The sequence below is a fragment of the Phodopus roborovskii genome, unplaced genomic scaffold (assembly GCF_943737965.1).
Source record: "Phodopus roborovskii unplaced genomic scaffold, PHOROB, whole genome shotgun sequence".
Classification (NCBI taxonomy): domain Eukaryota; kingdom Metazoa; phylum Chordata; class Mammalia; order Rodentia; family Cricetidae; genus Phodopus; species Phodopus roborovskii.
This window is the reverse complement of record NW_026126459.1, coordinates 22,601,779-22,618,492: the sequence shown is the minus strand read 5'-3', so window position 1 is coordinate 22,618,492 and position 16,714 is coordinate 22,601,779. Positions and strand designations below refer to the sequence as shown.

The 16,714-nt window shown below is 44.3% G+C and overlaps 1 protein-coding gene across 1 annotated transcript in view; it reads left to right on the top strand.

The window, feature by feature from the left end:
- The first annotated feature begins 1,371 nt into the window (after positions 1 to 1,371).
- The window catches only part of Fmnl3 (formin like 3), a 52,141-nt gene continuing 36,798 nt past the window's right edge, over positions 1,372 to 16,714 (top strand). The window contains 1 exon segment of the mRNA XM_051189871.1: positions 1,372 to 1,673. Coding sequence (XP_051045828.1) covers positions 1,548 to 1,673 — 126 coding nt within the window. The 5' untranslated portion in view covers positions 1,372 to 1,547.

Here is a 16,714-nt window from a genome sequence, read left to right as displayed (position 1 = left end):
TGAGTGATGGCAAGGTAAAGGGAGAAAGCTGCAGGTTTACATTCGAGCAATTTAGATGCCCAGATGACAGAGACCCTTTCCTGACTTATCTTAAAAGCCAGTCCTGGGTCAAGTCCTGCTCCTTGAAAACAGAAACTAATGGTTCCCTAAAAGAAAATGGGGTTCTATCACCAGGAGACAAGATAAAGGATGACAGAGATGACTGATATCCACCACCTTGTCAGTGGTGACAACTCAGAGCATAGTTGTTTTCCTTCCTCTCTACTTTCATACCAGCCAGGTTAGCCTGTGCTTGTTGATAAGATCTTGCTCTAAATGCCTCTCTCCTGTCTCTGCCTGTCTGCAAAAGCCCCTACCTCATCCCTGGATGCCTGGTTCAAATACATCTCCCTCATGGGTCTCCTTTTTGAATGGGAATCCCATTCTTCCTAACACCAAGTCCAGGGCCATACTCTGCTGTATGACCTACACAGAATCTTCTGACCTCTCCAGAAAGCAGTCATTACTATATCCAGGGTACAGAGGTGAGCCGCATGTCTTCATTCCAGCGCAGGTGGGATAGATACTGTGGGCACTGGAAGGACCAAACAAATCACTTTCTACCAAACCCAAGCCATTTCTATAATCTAATCTTTATTTTTTAGCTATACTGTTTGCATCGTACTGGAACTTGTGACCTGAAGAAGAAACAGTTTGCTTAAGGCTCCAGGTGCATTAAGGAATGTTTGCAGAAAACAGGTACCATTGTTAGATAATAAAACCCTTCTGTGGGCCAACCCTGAAATAGACATTAACGCATAGTAATCATTAAAATGTGCATTGGTCTTTTGCCTACATAATGTGTCTGTGTGAGGGTGTTAGGTCCCCTGACAGTTGTGAGCAGCCATGTGGTTGCTGGGAATTGAACCCGAGTCCTCTGGAAGAGTAGCCAGCTCTCCTAACAGCTGAGCCATTTGTCTCTCTCCCTATCACAGTAATCATTTTAACCATACTTTCAAATGGGACATTTCTGCCTCCATTCGACCAAGGCTTGGAAATTGGTGTTGTAACTTCTCCAGGGTTACATACACTGCTCTCACGATAACTTATTTTTTATTTTCTGAGACGGAGTCTTGCTATGTCCTCACAGATGGTGGTCTCTCTCCTGAGCGCCTTGGTGTTGACATGTCCCGCAGTTCACTTTGCAGTCCGCGCCCTATGCCTACCTCTTCCAGTAAGCATGGTGATTGGGTGTCCACCAAGGGCCACCAGGGTGCGCTCTCAGCTAGGCGCGAGGCCACTGAGGGTGGGAGGCTCTGTGATTGGGAGGCGCGCCTGTCAGTTAGCCGCGGGCGGGGCGGTGGGCGGGAGGCGTGGCCTGCATGAATAAGGCGCGCTTCAATGCGTCGAGCGCTTCGCCGCCGCCCGCCGGACTACGAGGCGCCCCCTGAGGGGCGGAGGAATCGGGCCTGGGGAGCGGGCGCCGAGGGAGGGAGGAGCCAGGTCGGAGCGGCAGAGGGCCCTGGCGAGGAGGTGGAGGGCTGAGGCCCGGAGGAGGCCCCGCCGCGATGGGCAACCTGGAGAGCACCGAGGGCAGCCCCGGCGAGCCGCCCTCCGTCCCCCTGCTGCTGCCGCCCGGCAAGACGCCGATGCCTGAGCCGTGCGAGCTGGAGGAGAGATTCGCCCTAGTGCTGGTGAGACCTGCGTTGCTGCCTTCCCGACCCCCCCCCCCCCGGTCTCGGGTCCCGCCCACCCCCGCAGCCCAGTCAACCCCTGACCCTGCCCGCAGCGCCTGCTGGGGAGCTCGGAGCAGCCGGTCCGGCTGGGGAGGAGGGGTCCCCGAGCCCCGGGACCTGCCCGCGGTTCAGACTCCTCCCCACTTCCCTCAGACTTCCCTGTCCGCTGCCGGAATTCCATTCCCGGGACCTCGCTGGCAGGGCGATTTGGGAAGCTGTTGGGTCCCCAGCCCAAAGCACGCTTTTCTTCCCGTGTGAGAGTGGGCCTCGCGGCCAGATCAAGATGTTTGGGGGGGGGGGCGGGGAGACGACGGAGAAGAGGCTGGCTGCTCTTGCGGGGTGTGGTGGTGGAATAAGGAGGGATGCCATTCTATTATTTCAGAACCGCATCCTGCTAAGATAGAGAGGGTTTGCCTGGGCTGAACATGTGGATGAGCCATTTGACTAGGCACTCCCCCCCCATTGAAACAATACACAAACCATTCCGCTTGATTTACCCCCTCCCTGGTTTCATGTTAAGTCTTGGTGACTGGTTTGTATTCTTTTGCCTGTGGTTCTTTGTAGTCCTTGTGCGGTTTCAAAAGGGATGGTCTATAAAGATGTATTTTCAGAACCGACTTTGGGGTTGTCCTTTGCTCTGGGACTTGGGCATTGATGTGAGTGGCTTTGTGACCAGCGGTTCGTAGCAGGTACTACTGAGATGAAGCCGGACCATATGTTGAAGCTAAGCTAAACGTGAAGCTTTAGAGAAAGAAACTTGAACATTCGCTAAGAGAGAATCTGAAAACTTAGGAAACAGCTTTCAGTTCCCCCAAAGAACTCTTAGTAATAATTGTGGTTGGTATGGCCCGAAGGGCTGACTCTGCCGGTGAGAGGGATAAGTTGTAGACTTAGCAGCCTTATTGGATTTCATCTGCCTTGGAAGAGGGAGATTAGATCTGTTGGCAGCCGTGGAGCTGTCTAGAGATCCTGGCCTCTGCAACATGGAGAGCCTGACATCATCCCACTGGCACCAACTGGGACCCAGAGAGTCCAGGATGTACTAAAGAGGTGTTCCGAGGAAAGCAAGCAAGGAGCCCAGCTATGGTACTATTTCAAATCAGGGCACACCTAGAGGGGAGTCTGTCAGGAACTTCAGCTGCCCCTGGGAAGAAGCAAAATCAGTATGCTTGCACACCTGTGGTGTATCTGTACCACATAGAGAGGCCCTGGTTTAAGGCACTGGCTTGGGTTTGGACTCCTGGGATCAGTGTCCTGAGCAAATCACCTCAGACTTTAAGCTCTCCAACCTCTGCTGCTGACGGTCTGTGTGGGTCAGATCATATGTCTCCACCAGAAAGCCCGGAGTCTGTGGTCTTGACTCAGCACTGATACAACTTCCCCAGCCAGAGTTTTTTTTCCGGGGGTTCCCGTAAATACAGTGGGGTTTGGGAAGTCCTCATCTGACAAGAGCAGGCATATCTTGAGACTAGGTATATAGCATAGGGTAGCTGCCTTACTCAGATTTCTGAACATCAACCTTCTTTTGGGGAATACAAGTGATCTCAGATCTGAGTCACTATTGAGATAAACTTCAAAGTTAACATTTACTGGGCATGTAGTGCACAGCAGACTTCCACTTTCATTAAATCTACACAACAGCCCCATGTGGTAAGTGCTGCTGTTACCCACATTGAAGAGGAAAATGGGCCTTGAAGGGATTAGGCAATAACTTGTAGTCAACTATCTGAGCAGAGACTGAAGAAAATATGGTTAATTCTGACCTTAAAAGCCCATGTCCTAAACCAGGATTCTAGTATGTCACCCTCCACCCACCAAACAGCCTTTCCCTAAACCACATCAGTAGCCTGGAAGCTGACAAACGGGGAAAGAAGTTAACAAAGGAGCAGTTTGTTTTACATCATCAAGAAAAAGTAGCCTCCACTGAGCACCTACTCAGTGTTGATACATTTCATCTGTCTATTGCTCTCAGTCATCAGCTGCAGCTCCTGCTTGCTGTCATGAACATTGTTGTGGTGAATACTTCCATTTTCCTTAGGATAGAAACTTTAAATTGAACTTGCTGAATTTTTGGTTATAAATTGTTTTTTGTTTCCTAAAAAGTGTATTTATTACTATCTTATGACTATGGGCATGAAGGTGTTACACGGCTTGAGTGTAGACGTCAGAGAACAGTTGGGAGTCAGTTCTCTCCTTCCAAGGTGGGTTCTGGGATTCGAACTCTGGTTGTCAGGCCTTGCCCAGCAGGAGCTATTACCTGCTGAGCCATCTTGCCAGCCCTATAAATTGCTTTTAAGGTTCTTAGTACATATTTCCAAATTATATTTCAAAATCAATAGTGTGGTTTGGAATGGGGCACATGCCTGTAACCCCTTGTGAGGCTAAGGCAATAGAATAGTAAATACAAGATTTGTCTCAGTTACATAGTGAGACACTGACTCAAAACCAAACCTTCATCCAAAAACAAAAAAGGCCTCCAACTGAGGGAAGAGAATTGGGAATGGCTTTTTTCCTCTTGATTATTTGATTATAAAGTAACATATTTTAAATAAGCAGATTTGGAAATTATTGAATTATAGAAGATAATCAGCTGTACTATGGACTAGTAGTGTTGTTGAGTTTTTCTTTAAGCATTTTGTAAATTTTTGTTTTGTTTTTCAAGACAGTGTTTCTCCGTGTAGCCCTAGCTGTCCTGGAGCTCACTGTGTAGACCAGGCTGGCCTCGAACTCACAGAGATCCACCTATGTCTGCCGCCTGAGTGGTAGGATTAAAGTGGTGGCCCACCATGCCACCACTGCTCAGCACACATTTTGTACTTTTTAAAGTGTTCTTCTTATAATGGCTTTATGATTATACAATAGAGTATTTTGTTACTATGTTATCTTGTAATTTTCTTTTACCTTTGTATAGTTTTGGGGTAAATTCCTATGCGCAGATATTTGTCTTCATCTCTGATTATTGTCTTAGATAAATTTCTCAAAGTGGTGTTATGGGGCCAAAGGATAAAAATGCTTTCTTGATGCCATAGAGACCTATACTTTTTTATTTTGTTTTTTTGAGACAGGGTTTCTCTGTGTAGCTTTGTAGACCAGGCTGGCCTCAAACTCACAGAATTCCACCTGCCTCTGCTTCCCCAGTGCTGGGATCAAAGGCATGTGGCACCACCACCCAGTGAGACCTATGCATTTTTTAAACATTTATTTTGCGTGTGTGGGCATGTTTGTGCTGTGGTGTATAAGTGGAGGTCAGAGAGCAACTTTCAGGACTTGGTTTTCTCATTCCACTGTGTGGGCTTCCAGTATGGAACCCAGGTCATTAATTAGATCCTGATGCAAGCACCTCAACCCACTGAGGAATCTCAATCCTCAAGATCTAGACCTTCTGTTAATTGTATCAGTGACTTTGTCTGTCCACTCTAGTAACTTAATATCTCATTCTCCCTTTCCTCCTTCCTTCCTTTCTTCTCCTGTCCCTCTGCTCACACACTACTTGAGATCTAACCCCAAAACTCCTTCATTCTAGACAAGGGCTCTAGTTATTTGTTTGTTAGACAGGACCTCTCTACATAACACTGAACTCACTTTGTAGACCAGGCTGGTTTCTAACTCGGGAGGTCCACCTGCTTCTGCCTCCTGAGCACTGGCCACAGTGCCCGGACTCTTTGTTTCTTTATAAGACACTTCTGGGTGGTTTTGAATTTTAGAAACTTCTGTTTCTTTGATTAATACAAAATGTTATCTTGTTTCACACTACCTTTTTCTGAATATTTATTTTGTTGTGTTTTGTTTGCCTATTTTTCTGTTGTTCTTTGTCAGGGATTTATTTTGTATCCATATGTCTATGTAAGAAATGTATGTTTTCTGTGGTTTCATATTATAAATCTTTTTCACACATAAAAGAGCATAAATAACTGTCTTGTAAGGATAAAATACCGAGAAGTTCTTGGAATTGCTCTCTGCCCCTTGTGCTCTGCACGTTCTCTGGAACTAGAAGCCTGCAGTGCTGGACTTGCTGGGTCTGTGTGTCCCACAGCTGGGACAGTCTGGGTGGCAGTCACACACACTGCCTCAGAGAGAAGGGCTGCCACACTTGGTGAGAACAGGAACAGGTCGCAGTGGAAATAACTGGTCTTCAGTGAAGTGAAAAAAGAAGCTGAGGTGGAGAGGAAATGAAACCGCAGCCCTTCCCTCCAGGCTTCTTGGGAAGACTAGTCAAGGTTTACCCTGTGGTCAAGACCAAGGTATTTGCCCCGAGCTGATTGTGGTGAACCCGTAGTACACCATTGCGATTTGCCTTCAGTCAGCATGTTGCCTGGACTGCCCAGCATGTGGCTTCCATTTTGGGAAGACATTTCTAGTGCGTTTGAGTTGAGCTGCAGCAGTGGCAGGGAAGGCTGGGGCTCATTCTGATTTAGGAATACTTTTGAAAAAGAAAGACCTTTTTCCTTTGAGGATGGAGAAGGTGCTGTGGTCACTTAGCCTCCCTTCCCTTATCCCTTCTGGGCAAGAGACTTCAGGACTTGTTCTGTGAATAGCTGTAGACAGACAGGGTTTTAAGGTTCTCTGCCTGTGAGGAAATGGGGTGGGCAGGAGATTCTAGAGTGGAGCTGAACTGGGTAGCTTGAGTTTTCTCTGCTTTCCTTCTGCCTGGGAGAGTGGATCCCCTAAGATTGATGCATTCCTCCTGGTGCCCTTGGCTCCCACTCACCTAGCTGTTTCTGTCTCCAGAGTTTGCCTCTTCTGCCCTCTCTCCTCCTTTCCCTGTTCTCTTCTAGGTTCTCTTATCTCTTCAGTCACCACACAGCACAGGTGTGCTTGGGAGTTTGTGTGCTGGGTATGAAAGGACGACCTAAGAGAAGATTTGGCATGTGGGAGCAGAGTCTCTTCGATCCTGAACTATACTAATCTGTGTAGGCTCAGTTTGTCGGGTTCTTTGCGACACTGAAAAGTATTGTAAATGACTTTGAGAATCATAAGAGACTGGCTGAGTTCTTTACATGGCAGGGTTTAATTCTTGTCTCCATTTCTTCTGTTTTTTTTTTTTTTTTAATTACCTCTGATATTCTTTCCCAGGGCTAGTGTTGCATCCTGTCGGTTTTGCCATTGGGTACACAGTAACAAGAAAGATATGCATGTCCGTTTTCCTTTTCTTCTCATCTCTGCGTCAGTTCAGAATGGAGACTGTCACATCCTTCAGTTACCCAACCCTTTTCTGAGTGAGAGCTGGGCTTGTGCCTGGGATTTGGTTATTTTAAGAGATGGTTATTCTGTCTTAAGAACTACTTAGACTTCAGAGTTTAGCTGTTGTTTTGTTTTGTTTTTGAATCAATTTCCTTGCAGGGAACTGGAGAACAGTCACTCTGTGTAGTCCCTATTTCCCATGAGACCATTAAAAAAGTGCCCCTGCCCCCTGTAGAGGAAATAGCTGGTTGGAGATTTGCTGGCGCAGACTTGGTTAAAGGAGATTTAGGTTCTGGTTTGGTTTTGTAGATTCTTTTTCATTTGATAGACTGTGGACAAATCTTACAACTTAAAAATGTTAATTTAATTACATTTCTAGACATTTATTTTGTATATATATATATACACATATATATGTACATACACACACACGTGTGTGTGTGTGTGTGTGTGTGTGTGTGTGTGTGTGTGTGTGTGTACCACAGTGTGGGTCTGGTGAGGGTCTGTTCTCTCCTCTTATCATGTTGGTCCTAGGGATTGAACTCAGGTTGTCAGCCTTGGTGGTGAATGTTCTGACCTGCTCACCATCTCACTGTCCCAAATCCTGTAACTTTTCTGAGCCACTTTTGTCCTTTAAACATGAGTGAGAATAACTTCTAACTCTACAGCGTTTTAAGGGTATTCTGGAATCCTAACATGATTTCCCACTGGGGGAAGGGTTGGCCAATGTTGGAGTTTTGGGGAGCAAGCAAGGATATTTAGGTTATTACACTAACTGCTGCTGTGTTTGGTGCACAGGTCCAGGGATGTTAAACATCTACAGTGAATGGGTATAACTCCTGCACTTGCTTGTCATTTCAACACTTGGGAGGTCAGTCTGGGCTACAAAGGGAGATTTTGTATTTTTAAAACTTATATTAAAGGAATACAAGTAAAGATAGAATTTATACCTTAGGAAAGAAGTAGACCTTTTTATTAATCCTGTCTACAGGGTAGTGCCCTGTTCTTCTGATACAGTAGGCTCTGTCCTAAAATCTATCAAAGACTTTGGCATATACATTCTGTCTCTTCCCTCTGGTTAGTCCATTAGACTAGTGTATAATAAACTTCTTTTTTTTTAAGTTGGAAATGTTTTTTTTTTTTTTAATCAAGAAATACTTTCATATGGCTAGGATAAAGTTAAGACAGAATCTTTTGTTTTGTTTGTTTTTCAAGACAGGGTTTCTCTGTAGCTTTGGAGCCTGTCCTAGAACTTGATTTGTAGATCAGGTTGGCTTTGAACTCACAGAGATCCGCCTGCCTCTGTCCCCCAAGTGCTGGGATTAAAGATGAGCGCCACCACTGTCCAGCAAGACAGGATCTTTTGTAGCTCAGACTAGCCTAGACCTCCCAATCCTCTGGCTTCTACTTCCCTAGTGCTAGAAATACAAGCATGTGGTACCCTGCCTAGTTGAATTTGCAAGTGAATTTGGTAGTGCCTTCTTGTTTTTTGAATAACAGATCCTGTTGAAAATCTGTTCAAACCCGTGGACTCCCTAATGTGCATGTTATATATATGTGGTGTTTGGAGGGGCTTTGAGCCTATGCTTGGATCTACCAGGAAAGTCTTGGTTTTATTGTCAAAGAGTAGAAAAGGATAGACGGTGAGGAGACTCTTAATGCCAACAGTGATCTGAGTGTGTGGTAGGAGGGAACCTTTGTTAATCATTCAGATAAAATGATGCTTCTAGTAGTGACAACAGCAAAGCAAAGGTTGAAGTTTGGTCGGTCCCATTTCAGAGTGAGAAGTTCAGACCCCTGACACTGATTTGACTTTGATTAAGGATCTTGGTAGTTGGGAGGGTCTACTCTTTGAGGTAGTGGTCCAGTTCTCAAATCCTGGGAGGAATTACATGTTTGTGTTTTGAGAAGTCATGGGGAACAAGTAGCCTCTCTTGTAGTAGGGGACAGAGTTTGTAAGTCTTGCCCTGTGACTGAGGCAGTACCTGGGAGGGGCAGCAGCCCCTTTCCTCTGGGCAGTGTTTTCCCCAAGATGTCCAGTAGACATGACTTCCAGCAAGTGTGTAAGAGGACTGGGAACATCTGTCCTCAGCAGTTGCCTCTCTGCTTTATTCTTGTCCGATTAATGATGACAATCTGACCTATACCTCTCTTTTTTCTTTCTTTTCCGAGACAGGGTTGGTCTGTGTAGCCCCAGCTGTCCTACAACTCCCTCTGTCTCCCTGGCTGTCTTGGAATTTACTCTGTAGACCAGGCTGTCCTCAAACTCAGAGATGCACCTGCCTCTGCCTCCTGAGTTCTGAGATTAATGGCATGCATCATCACTGCCCAGCTAAATTGTACCTTTCTTTATTGCTTAGACTATTTTAAAATATGGCTGGAGAGATAGCTCAGGTGTTAAAGGCTAGGCTCACAATACAAATATAAGAATATTTAAAAAAATTTGTAAAACACTTTTTTGAAGAAAATTTCACATCTTTGTGGGATTTATATTTAAAAATTTTTTTGTTCAGAAATGATGGCACATACCTTTTATCCTAGCCCTTGGGAGGCAGAGGCAGGTACACCTCTTAATTTGAGGCTAGCTTAGTCTACATAGTGAGTTCCAGACCAGCCAGGGCTGCATAGTGAGACTGTTTAAAATAATTTTTTTCAAGACAATATTAACTTGTTTTATTTCTGGGTAGGGACCCCCATCTTCTTTCATAAATGCCTGTATGGCAGGAGGATCTTTGTGAGTTTGAGGTGAGCCTGGTCTACAGAGCGAGTGCCATGATAGGCTCCAAAGCTACACAGAGAAGCCTTGTCTTGAAAACCCAAAACAAAACAAAACAAAACAAAAACCCCCAAAACAAGAACAGAAATGCCTATGTGGTCTGGACTTAACTTATAGAAGTTGTTCATATTTGTTGGGAAATATATGGCATATACTGTTCCTCAGGTGATTTCACTTAACTTGACGAGAACTGGGTAAGGCAGTTATTTTACCTGTAGTTTACAGGGGGTGAAGGCAAGGCTTAGCATGCTTAACCAGAAAAGGTCTTCATGTAAATGTCAAGCAGAAAGGCCTAACTTTTCAGTTGGTGCTAAAAGAACTACTACTAGAAAAACTGCTTGTAAAATGATGCTTAATCTTTGGTTTTCTTTATAGTTTTCAAATCTGTAGAACATTTTTGGTGAAAATTTGAATAAAATATCAGGCATGGTGGCACCTGTACCTATAATCCCAAGGTTTGGAAGGCTGAGGCAGGAGGATTGCTGCAGCTTTGAGGCAATCTGGGGTACATAGTAAGACCCTATCTCAGAACAAACAAACCAACCCCACCAAAACAAGCTAGTTAATTTTCATGGCTGTAAATACTAAATTTGGTGCAGATGTTTGAAGTAGAGTCTTGCTATATAGCCATGCCTGGCATAAGTGTGTAAGTCAGGCTGTCTTTGCACTCCTGGGTTATCCTCCTACCTCAGCCTTCAGTGCTGGGGTGGCACAGGCATGTACCACTATACCTAACTTTTGGATGACACTTTTTTAGGGTTCTTTCAGTTTGAAATGCATGTTTGTTTGTTTCTTTGTTGTTTTGTTTGTTTTTGAAACAGGGTTTCTTTGTATTCCTGGCTGTCTTGGAACTTACTCTGTAGACCAGGCTGGCCTCAAACTCAGAGATCTGCCTGCCTCTGCTTCTCAAGTGTTGGAGTCAAAGGCCCAGCCAGAAAGTCATTTTTCTTTTAACTAGACCATCTGGAGAAGTGTTTCTCCAGAATTGATTACATGTGTGCACAAAGGTCCATGTCGACGAGGATACTCAGTGATATTGCTTAATGGTTAAAAAAGAGTAGGGGAGCTGGAGATATGGCTCAGTGGTTAAGAGCACTGACTGCTCTTCCAGAAGTCCCAGGTTCAATTCCCAGCACCCACCTTCACACCAGTGCACACAAAATGAAGTTTAAGAAGAAAGAGCCAGTAAAAGTATTTTTTTTTTTAAAAGGGACAACTTGAATATTTTCATTTACCTACCTGCGCATCCTATGAGCTGTTTTAAAATTTTCTCTTTCTTTCTCAGTACACAATGTATGTGTAATTCCCACTGGTTTCATCTCCAAAAATATGCATTATTTTCATCATTTTTTCCTTTACTGCCACTGTTCCCATCCAAGTCAGTATCGGTCTAGCTAGTATTATTGGCAGGCAACCATTTTCCTCTCGTTTCTTTCCAATCTCCATCTGTTCTCCACAAAAGAGTCAAATTGAAAATACTGGTCTTTCACTCAGAACATCCTTTCTACGTTGGGGCCTTTGCACAAGCTACACCTGGCTAGTGTGCCTTTTGCCTGAATCTTTAAGTGATTCATTTTAGTTTATAACTTCAGCTTCTAAATTGCTGCCTACCTCTCAAAAGCCAGCTTGCTCATTATTTCCTGTCTTAGAATCCTGTTCACTCCTTTGTGTTAGTTTTCATTTTGAAATTATTTAATTGCTTATTTATCTTCCTACATTACCGACTCCCTGAGGGTGGGGACATTACATCCGCTTATCATTGTACAGCTAAATACCTGTTATAGGAAGATAATCATTTAATGTCTGTGGCTGGTGGGAATCTCCAAGATAGGAGTGTGTATATGCACAAAAATAATAATCTACTGGGGTGGTTCAGACCATAATGCTTTATAGTAGACCACATAGTACTGCTAGACCTAGAAGAGTCACTACAAAATTGTGTTGACTGCTGGAGGGGAATGAGTATGTTGGGGTTGAATAAGACTATAAACATCAGGATAGATTGAAGTTCTCAAAAAAAAATACGTTTTTATACTATGTATCGTTCTTTTAAGGGAAATGGAATAATAAACATAGATTGCCATGGGAGAACCTTAATTTTGAATGGTAATATTAAAAAGTTTCTCTACAGCCAAAAGATGAACAGGAGAAAGAACGGACACCAGTGGGATTGGTAGCCAGGTCCTACCTGTCACATGTCTTGTGGGGACCTGAGTACTAGTTCTCAACAGTAGAGAGATGCACTTGCACCCCGAGGCTGCGTTTTAGATGGTTGAGTGGAGGCATCTGGTTCCTTAGACACAGGCAGGTTGTATATTTTTAGTCTCTTTTCATTTCAAGTCCAGTTAAACTTACACCGCCTGCCTTGGCAGAGTTGCAGTGACATCAGCAAAGGAAAGAAGCCTGCTCTCTGGATGTTACTGAGCCTGAATGTCTCAGAGTTGTCTCAGCAGCTCTGACCCCCCCCCCCCCCATGGAAATAATTTTCTCTAGATTCTTGTCTCTTAGAAAAAGAATAACTAGTAGTGTTTTCAAATAATGAAAACAGGCCAGGCAGTGGTGGTACATGCCTTAATCCCAGCACTTGGGAGGAAGAGGCAGGCGGATCTATGTGAATTCAAGGCCAGCATGGTCTGTAGAGCAAGTTCTAGGATAGGTTCCAAAGCTGCACAGAGAAACCCTGTCTCAAAAAGCACAAACAAAAACAGAAAAAGAAGGAAGATAAAATGAATGTGGTCACATTGGGAAGAGGGACAAATGACATCTAGCAATCTACTAAGGGGACTTTGCTAATAATTCTTGATAACATTTACTGGATGAAGGAGTCACTTGGCACAAACCATCTCATTTCCTTACCATGACTATATAAAGCAGGATTATGTTTCTGTTTTTTGTTTTGTTTTGTTTTGCTTGCTTTTAGATTTTTGTTTTTGTATATGCTAAAGCTGGATGAAGGGTCTCAAGCATGCTAGACACATGATCTACCACTAAGCTACATCCTCAGCCTGAAGCAGTTATTTCTGTTTTGTAGATGATAAAACTGAGATCTAGGAAGGTTAAATAGTTCAGGATTAAACAATAAGTAGTCAGGATTTGAATCCAAGTATTCTGACTCCAAGGACATTGTCGTATTCAGTTTCTATTGAAACATGATACCGCACTGCAACTTCAGACTAGCCTGGAACTCAGTAGCCCACACAGGTGTCTTAACTTGTACCTCAGTCTCTTGCGTGCTGGGATTATAGCCTCAGACTACCACACTGCCCCCAAATCCACAATATGAGATAGGAGCCAGTTTGAGTCTGGTGGCAAATGCAGTTGGGTGGCTTAGAGGCTGGAGGATCAGGTCAGGGTCATCCTGGGGATCCATAGTGAGTGTGGAACCAGCTTGGGCTGTATAGTGAATTTCAGCTCAGGCTAGAATACATAGCAAAATCTCACAACACCCAAACGAAAACAGAAAGAGGATTATGTCTTTGGGAGGCAAAGAATAGACTAAGAGCCAAGGAAAGGCCTCATATAGGATAGCAGGTCTCAGAGCTACATTTTACTTTCTGTATGCATGGCACTCTTCTAAGTGCTCTGGAGTATACCAAAGATAGAGATGATGCTACCTGAGTTGGAGAGACAAAATGAGTATTTACTTTGAGCCAGAGCATTAAGCCAAGTATATATTCTCAGGTTATCTGTGAGACCTGATATAGGAAGTCAGACATGACTAAGGTAGATCAGAAGAGAGACAGGAGCAGATTGGGAAGACTAAAGAGGAAGAATGAGTCAGTTGTGGAGAACAGCAGCCAGGATGCCTGCCTTTTGGAGTAGAGGAGCCTGTTTACAGAGAAGTGAGCATGGATCAGGATAGATAGACCTCCAATCCACAGAGAGTTCTGCCAGAAGATACTGATGCTAGAAGAGGCTCTGTGGAGGCCTGCTGTGCAGCCTTTTACCAACGAAGAGAGATTTGAGATTAGTTGGTGAGTGGTCCCTGACCATTCATTCATGAGTTCGTTCATTAAAGGCTGGATGGTTGAAATACAGGAGAAATAAGCATTAGATCAACAGAGGTTAGAGAAGCAGAGTAATTTTTAATAAAACTGGGTTGAAAATGGCCCCACATATTCCACTTGAATCTTATGTAGATGCTCCCATTTTTAGCAACCAAACTTTAAACTCACTTTCTTTTTCTAAAATATGCTGTGCCTTTTTTTTAAAGGTGCAAGGGTGTCTTGTACTAAACAATTTCTGTTATTAACATTGCTTGGGGTTGGGGAAATGGCTCAGTTGGTAAAGTGCTTAGGGCCTGAGCACCCATGTAAAAAGTTGGGCCAGTTCATATGCCAGTAATCCCAGTGCTGGGGATATAAGAGGATCCCTGGGTCTTGCTGGTAAGTCAGTTTTGCAGAATCTGTGAGCTCCAGTTCAGTGAAAAGCCCTGTCTCAAAAAGTTAGGTGGCAAGCCATTGAGGAACACACCCAGTATCAACCTCAGGCCTTCACAGTCATGTTCACACATGTGCATAGATACAAATGGGCACATACACATATACAGCATGCTTCAGTTGTGGTAGATTCTCAACAGATGTGGCTGCCCGTAGTAGTGTGCATGCTATATTTTGGGAAGTGGGGGTGAGATAGTACCCTTTCCCAGTTACTCACTAAAGCTAGGTACCTGGAGTACCTAGTACCACTGCTCCATTCCACCTTCCCTCTGTTGATTGTCACTCTGTAGTTGGCCTGTTTTAATGGTTTCCTTGCTTGAGTCCTGCAGGACCTAACTCCACTCCATCCATCATCACAGCCGTACGCTAACTTCTGAGGTGTGTTGTGGGAGCTTTCTTGGAATAATGAAATTTCAGGAGACTGGAAACAACTGAACATTTAGTGAACTGAGAGAACAGATTGGTTGATGAGGATCCCAAAGAGGTCTGAGAAGCCATTGATGGTGAGCAGGACCCAGACCATGTGGGATCTAGCCAGTCTTAGTAAGAAGTTTGCAAACAGTTGTGGGGATAGTTTTCAGTCATGGTAAAGCTCTACCCTGATTCATAGTGTTGGGTTCACGGTGGCTGTTGGGGAGAGTCCTGGTCAGGTCAGGAGCCTGCCTGAGGACCAGGATCCTCTCTCCCTGTAGGCTGTTCAGGAGAGGGGTGGCCTTCTTTATCTATCATTTCAGGTTTGACTGGTGCTCAGCCCTCAACTGCTGTATTAACTAACCCTCAGGCTAAAAAGGGCAGTGTCTCTGCTAGGCTGGCCCCGTGTTTGGCGTGCCTATCCATGGCCTGGGCCTATAATTTGGTGGGTTGGCTGGTTACAAAAATAAAAAGTGCGACCTATAACTAAAGCTGAGTAGATTCAGTTAAGAGGGAACTTTTAATTTGCCTGGGCTGTACTTACCGGGAAACAAGTCTCCTCCCCAGGCATAGCTCCAGGTTCTGCTTTAGTACCTGCTGTAGGGCCTATCAAGGGCTTGCCCCTGGTGCTGAGTTGTGGGGACCCTAGAGAGGGATTTGGAGGGGATCTTGGAGTGCAGTGATAGGCTTGATCTGGTTCCCTAAGAAGTAAACATTATTCAGTTTAGTCTTTTCATGTTTGTTTCTTCTGTTTGATTGCATTAACATCCATCCATTCATTCCTTTGTTCAACAATATTAATTGCCTTTTGTATTTTAGGCAGTAGTGATATCACAGTGAACAAGAGAGACAAAGACACTGGCCTCAGAATTCACATTGTTGTTGAAGAGAACAATAAATAAATGTACAAACATATAAAATAATATTTAGTGCCACATAGAAAAAGAAAGATGGAGAGTAACAGGCATGATATTTTAGGTAAGATGGTCATGTATTTTCTGTGATTAAAGTAAGGAATAAGATGAAAAAGTGGCAGACTACTTCTGTAGATTCTAGATCCCCAGCACCTGAAAGTGTCTGAGGAAGAGGCTTCTGTGACAGTACAGTCAGCCTGGGTGGAGATGAGAGGCAGTGCCCCCCTGGGACCCAGCTGGTTCCTGGTCCCAGGTGGCCTCAGTCAGAGCCTGTGGTTGTTTCATCCTGGCTGCAAATGTCAAAACTGTCTGCAGGGTGTGCAGGTGCTGATTAACTGTAAATAGACTGTTGTCTTCTCAAGACTTCTCAAGGCTGATTCTTAAGGTTCCCAAAGGACTGTTCTGGACAGAGGAGGAGTGTGAAGTTGGGCTTGGGAGACGATTGTAGGGGTCACAGGGGTACCTCCTCCCTGCATCTGGGTATACTTTTATAAGGGCTAAGGTGAGGGATTTTATTCATTCATTTATTTAGTTTTGCTTTTCAGGGCAGGGTTTCTCTGTGTAACAGCTCTGACTATTCTGGAACTTGCTTTGTAGACCAGGCTGGCCTTGAACTCAGAAGCAATCTGCCTACCTCTGCAATGCTGCTGTTTATTAGCTCTGTGACTTTGGGTCAGTTCTCATCTTTCTTGAATTTCAACTTTTTTCCTATGTAAATAAAGATAACAGTACTTGCTTTCTAGGGGTTTTATAAGGGTTAAATGACATGTGTAAAGGATCCAAGGTAGTATCTGGCATTGTGGGGTGCTCAATAAATATTAAGAGAAAAAAAAAATTTGAGTCATATGTCTCGGGTTGATCTCAGACTCCCCAGGTAGGCAAAGATCTTTCTGATCTTTCTGCTTCCACCTTCTGAATACTGGGATTACAGGCATCCTCCACCAAGCCCAGTTTATTCAGTGCTGAGGCTCAAACCCAGGACCTCATGCTAGGCAGGCACTCTACCAACCAATTCACATCCCTAATCTAAGAAGGAATGTTCTAAAGGCATTAACCTTTTGAATCAAGGGTCTTGTATTAGGAAGCCAAATGAAAATGTTCAAGAAATGAGTTATTGGAACTGGGTAGATGACTTAGCAGTTAAGAACATTTGTTGCTCTTGCACAGGACCTGGGTTCAATTCCCAGTACTCACATAGTGACTCATGAACATCTGTAATTCCACTTCCAGGGGATTTGATACCCTCTTCTGACCTCTCTGAACACAGGGCACACATGT